This window comes from Gadus macrocephalus, chromosome 3 (genome assembly GCF_031168955.1).
Source record: "Gadus macrocephalus chromosome 3, ASM3116895v1".
In the NCBI taxonomy this organism is placed as follows: domain Eukaryota; kingdom Metazoa; phylum Chordata; class Actinopteri; order Gadiformes; family Gadidae; genus Gadus; species Gadus macrocephalus.
The window spans coordinates 18,695,776-18,702,028 of NC_082384.1; the positions used below are offsets into that span (position 1 = coordinate 18,695,776).

General features: G+C 48.1%; 1 protein-coding gene across 1 annotated transcript in view; it reads left to right on the forward strand.

The window, feature by feature from the left end:
- LOC132453755 (protein sidekick-1-like) overlaps positions 1 to 3,834 on the forward strand; it is a 27,914-nt gene extending 24,080 nt beyond the window's left edge. Inside the window, exon 10 of the mRNA XM_060046697.1 lies at positions 2,746 to 3,834. Coding sequence (XP_059902680.1) covers positions 2,746 to 3,050 — 305 coding nt within the window. The 3' untranslated portion in view covers positions 3,051 to 3,834. The remainder of the gene's footprint in view (positions 1 to 2,745) is intronic.
- The last annotated feature ends 2,419 nt before the right edge of the window (positions 3,835 to 6,253 follow it).

The following is a 6,253-nucleotide window of genomic DNA, read 5'->3' on the forward strand; positions in this document are numbered from 1 at the left end:
CAAAACTAATGAGCCAGATGTGAAACGGAGACGTGGGTGATGGAGGGAGGACGTGAGGAAGTGTCGATGTGCGTGCGTGTGTGTGTGTGTGTGTGTGTGTGTGTGTGTGTGTGTGTGTGTGTGTGTGTGTGTGTGTGTGTGTGTGTGTGTGTGTGTGTGTGTGTGTGTGTGTGTGTGTGTGTGTGGGGCGATGTAACGGAGGGAGTAGGAGTGGAGTCAGTTCATGTCCCAACCAGCTGTGACAACTCTTAGTGGGTGACTGTCTCTCACACACACACACACACACACACACACACACACACACACACACACACACCTCGTCGAACGAGGACACGGTAGGACACAGTGTGTGTGCGGTTGCGTCTGAGAGCACGCATCACCGCCCGACTGCGTTCCTCTTTGGGCACGCTTGTCTGCGTACGTGTGCATGCGTGTGTTTTTGTGCATGCGTGTGTGTGTGTGTTTGAGTATCTGTGTATGTGTTTACCTAATCAGATACACACATTTGTGGCGTGGTAGTCAGCGCATAATCATCGCTGTCCCAGATATCCTTGGTCGTCTAACCCCTGGGGAATAAACACAAAGTGGAAAGATGGATCTTGTTCACTTTGTTGTTACCCTTGTTGGCGCCACAAAGTGACTTGTTTCAAACGCAACGAGACTGCAGGGTATCCACCCTTACACACACAAGCAGCCCTAGTAATGGCCGGGGCGGTTGAAGGCTTTTAAAGTGTTCCCCCGGTGGCAGGTTGGAATTACATCCTAGTAGTACGGCTTCGTCAGAGGCTCTCCCCAAATCTTTTCTAAATCGGCTGCTTTCTCTCTCTTCCTATCTAGGCCTGCCATTGCCTCATCACAAATAACGTTTCAACCCCCCCTCCCCCCCCCCCCTCCTCCCCGCACCCCCGTTTTCTTTTGTTGTTAATTAGGCTGCTGAGGAGATCTTCACGAGCGGGAACTGATGTAATTTAGTCCCACACAGTGTTTGTTATCCCTAGCAGTCGTGGTCGCACTCATCTCTCACCCCCTCTCTCCCCCCCCCCCCGGTCCTTCGCCTCTGGGAAGCCGACTTCCTCTCCCTACGAAGTGACAGGCTCACACACTTGAAGCCGGCAATATTGTTTGGTGGGGAGTGGAGACGAGAGAACGCTACAAAATACCGGTTCTCCAAAGCCGAGAGAGAGAGAGAGAGAGAGAGAGAGAGAGAGAGAGAGAGAGAGAGAGAGGGAGAGGGAGAGGGAGAGGAGAGGGAGGGAGGGAGGGGAGGGAGAGAGAGAGAGAGAGAGAGAGAGAGAGAGAGAGAGAGAGAGAGGTCTGCGGACGACATGCCTCGGCTCTGCTTCCAAACGAAGGCTGAGCAGATGCAATATTACGGCGCTCATTGTTATAGGTTGGAGAACAGGCTTTTGGTCACGGACGGAAACCACGGCCTCGGAGCGGTAATGGGTTAACGCGTGCCGACTAGAGTGTTCACCGTACGACGTGGATGCTGTTAAAACTACTGCCACACTAGTTTATCCTGTCAGGGGCTGTGGGGAAAAGGTTGTACAATCACCCCTTCCCCTCATTGGAATTCAACCAGACTATCAACCAAATTAGGGACACCACAATCAGGTCTGATTGGTGGCTCTGGGCGCCCTAGAATCCACCCTGACACTCTTGAGTTATGATCGCCTCTACGCCGTTTGTCTCACGCGTGTGTCTTTGGATGGGGTCACACACACCTGAGGGACGATGGTCTGTTGTTGTGTGTGTCTGTGTGTCTGTGTGTGTATGCGTGTGTGTCTCTGTACATCTATGTTAGCTGCATGGTTTAATATGATCTTCACGTTTGCAGCCTTTGTGAGTGAGCAGTGGTCTGTAGCTTTGTTGAGGATCAGTGGCCGGGGGGTGTGTGTGTGTGTGTGTGTGTGTGTGTGTGTGTGTGTGTGTGTGTGTGTGTGTGTGTGTGTGTGTGTGTGTGTGTGTGTGTGTGTGTGGTGTGTGTGTGTGTGTGTGTGTGTGTGTGTGTGTGTGTGTGTGTGTGTGTGTGTGTGTGTGTGTGTGTGTGTTGCTGTAATTACATGGCCTAGTGAACGCAAGACGGACATACGCTGCACAGAACAGGGGTCAAAACCAAGGTTACACATGGGAAGTGTGTGTGTGTGTGTGTGTGTGTGTGTGTGTGTGTATGTGTGTGTGTGTGTGTGTGTGTGTGTGTGTGTGTGTGTGTGTGTGTGTGTGTGTGTGTGTGTGTGTGTGTGTGTGTGTGTGTGTGTGTGTGTGTGTGTGTGTGGAGAAAGTAACTCCATTGAAAGAAAGTAGAGCAAGGCATGAAATGCACCATCCATTCATCTGTGAATTGACAGATGAAAACTCATCTGTTGAAGTCAAACTCCCTGTGAGCTTGTGCGTGTGACTATTACCAGGGCCATATTCCAGCCAAACATGGTGTATATAATGCCCTTTTATGATCTCTGATCTCCAAATGTCACCCACACACACACAAATACACAAACACACATACACCCACACTTCTTAATCACCAACACACCAAGACCTCATGCCCCCGCACACATTCACACACACACACCCACACACACACACCCACACACACACACACACACACACACACACACACACACACACACACACACCACACACACACACACACACACACACACACACACACACACACACACACACACACACACACACACACATTAAGACGTTCACCTGGCTCACCCGGTCTCCTCTCCCTGCCAGGCTACCAGATCTCCTACAGGCTGGAGAGTGCGGACCCCCAGCGCTGGACCACGGTGGAGGTGGGCTCCAACGCCCGGCAGTTCACCGTCACGGGTCTGTCCCCCCAGCAGAACTACCTGTTCAGGCTGACGGGCCGCACGGCTCTGGGCTGGGGAGAGACCCAGGAGGCGCTGGTCATCACCACCGAACGCAGAGGTACCAGACACGCCTCCTCACCGTTCGCACTACGTATTTATATACTTCTTAGTATATTTCTAAGAGTGTGGACCTTTTTTACTCTGTGGACTGTTGTACTATGCGTTTAATAGTATTAAACTCAATTTTTCTTTTAAAAATCATTGACTGAGTGAACCGCACAAGAATTCCAATGACCCCGTGCACCTGTACTTGGACAAGTGGCAAAATAAACACTTGAACTTCACCTGTTGAGCCTTTAGGTTTTCAGAGACATGTCCCTCCTCACGGCTACGAGTCAGAACCCCCTATCACCACATATCCATGACTATGCGTTGGCCGACACCTTATAATGGGGGGGGGGGGGGGGTAACCATTTTGAGATGGATGGAGCCGTTTTGATTTAAACTGAATATTCCCTGCGTTGTCTTTTTCCTTGGATGCATTCCCCTGCTGCCATCCTACTTGTGTGTACACCTGCTGCATGTGGCAGAAGGAGCAAGCCTGGCTGCTTTTGCTGTGAATGGAAATTGTGTATACGTGCATGACGTACACCTGGCTTTTCTCCTCCCTCCTTCAGCTATTGTTGTTGAGAAGCGATCTGTGAGATTTAATAAATGTTTAGCCGGTAATCGCTGTAGGTAAAACGCAGTCTAAACACATTACGTATACAAACAACGTAAGGCCCTGCTAGTGGTATTTTATTATTTCCGTTTAGCTCCATTAGCATATTTCATAGCTCCAGGCTGGCTGATATTTCACTTTTCTGTGTTTCAGTTCATCGAGCATACTACCGTTTAAATCAGAAATGACCCAAAAATCTTTCATATATTATAGAGAAATGCAAAAACATACATTTAAACTGGCTCAGCAGAACCAAACCGATTTCAATATTTGATTTCCTTAACTTTAAATCCAGTAGGCTTTAATATACTCAACACAACTTTCTCTCACAATTTACCCTGGTTGCTTGGCCTTGTGTGCCCACTTAATAAAGCGACAAAATTGAGCTCGGTGTCTCGATGTAAGATAGCGCGTTCTGTTCTGCCAGCTGGTGTTCTCCTTGAATCAGATATTATTATATTCACACCATTATTCCTGCCGAGCACATCTGCAGTTGCCTTTTATACTTGCGCGGCTCATAAAGGCTCAATCTAGAAGTCGATTCTGTCAGATAGTACCTGGGAGCATGTGTTCGCAAGTGTATACGAGCACAGGTATTGGCTCTCACTCGCTCAGCCCCTCTTTGCTCTCGCTCTGGCACCCTCGCCCTCTCTCTATCTTTCTCTTTCTCTCTCTCTATCCCACTGTGTCTCTTTCTCTCGCTCACTGTCTCGCTTCCCCACACGCCCCCTTCTCTCTCTCTCTCCCCCCCATCTTTTTCCCATGATCTCTCCTTCTCCCTCATTGTGTATGTCTCTCTCTCTGTCCACTCACCCCTGTGAGTCCTTCCACCGTGCTCTGGACGTCTCGTGCCTCATGGGCCCGTGTGGGACTAGTTAACCCCAGTATATGGATTGGAAAGCACTGGGGCGGCAGTGGCTCTGGAGGTACCAGGTTGACTTGTAAACGAAGGTTGGTACTTCGATCCCGGGCTCCTCCTAGCTGAGTGTTCAGGTGTCCTGAGCAAGACACCTGACCCTAACTGCTCCGACAAGCTGACTGTCGCCTTGCAAGGTTGACACTGTCGTTGGTGTGTGCACGAATGGGTGAATGTCAGGCAATGATTATAAAGCACTTCGAGTTGGCACTCGAAGTGCAGTCCATTTACCATCGGAAAGCTGAATTCACAATGAATATGACCAATTCCAAGGATATTCCTAATTCCGTTCTCAAATTCACCGCACCGTTTGAGTTGAATAGAAATTATCCATTTGAAAGCAGCGGTTGCTGTTCAGCCTATAATGACAACGACAGAGCGTTTTATACTGCTCTTGGTTTCAGTGTTGATCAGAGAGGAGTGTGGGCAAGCCAACAGCTTAATTTCTGGACTACTACATGAGAAAGCTAGTCCCATCACTGCTTGACGAGTAAGCTTGGTGTTAGCCACTCGCTGAAGATAAAGAACCCCTCCGTGCCTGTGCTCTAGATGGGGAAAGGGGTAATAGTAATAGCTAGGTGGTAGACTACTCTGAAGGAAATAGGCCACTCGCATCACTGCAACCGGGTCAACAATTATCGGAGTATTAATTAAAAGATTCAAAGTCTTGAGCACACACATACTGTACATATATTAGAAACCTCTTTTAGAAAACCCAATCAAGTCATTACATTTATATATATACATTTATGTATTAATCAAAAACTTGTTTGAGTTTTCTAAAAGAGGTTCTAATATATCTATGTGTTGTTTATATATGTAAGGGATAATGTATAGAACGCCGGTCATCATTGGGAAAATAAGCACTGAAGGGGCTTATTTTCGATATTCGACATTCTAGACATTATCCCGCTTATTACACAGTTACTTGCAAAACGAAAAAATAACTTCACATGGTGTGTCTTTTTACAATTTATTTGTTACCAGCATTCGTAGTGTTGCTCAGCAGAGAAATAGTCTGCCAAAGACGTTGACGTCGCATAGCAACCGAAGACGCTGGGGTTGACAAGTTACCGGACTACTTGCGGAGTGGTACCAAAGACTTCATTAGAGGCAAAAAATCCTTTGTTTTCCTTGACAAGCGGTCAATTATACTTAGCAACGGTAAAATATCAAATATAATTCACCGCCGGAAGTTGTGAAGGGCCCAAGCAAGTGAACGGAGTGTTCCACGGCATTGAGAAGACCCGTGTGATAGACATATATTTTGCTACTGATGCAAAACAATGCTGGCACGTTTAGTTAGCTGTGTTGCCATGCTTCACTCCTGGTTCACAGCTCTGGCACCTTCCAGTGGTTATACTTCTGGGGGTCTACTCCAGCGGACCCCAACCCCCCCACCCAATCTTATTGATGAAATCTGTGTCTCCCCGACTATCTAGCACGGTGAAGGATTATTCAGATGTTCACTCAACTGCAGCGCTCACAACCCGGGCTTTCAAAGCCAGGAAACGGTGTTGTTGTGTTCCTGTGGCTGCATGCTGATTGTGGGCTCTGTGATGCTGACTAGCCCAGCTCCGATGTGCTCTGCTAGTTGTTATCATCTCTCTCTCTCTCTCTCTCTCTCTCTCTCTCTCTCTCTCTCTCTCTCTCTCTCTCTCTCTCTCTCTCTCTCTCTCTCTCACACAACTATAACTCAATGACACAACACCCTAATAACTGGACTCTACAACAAATCCAACTCTAGCTGAACTACGCAGCGACACACATTTATAGCTATATTGCACAGCAAAA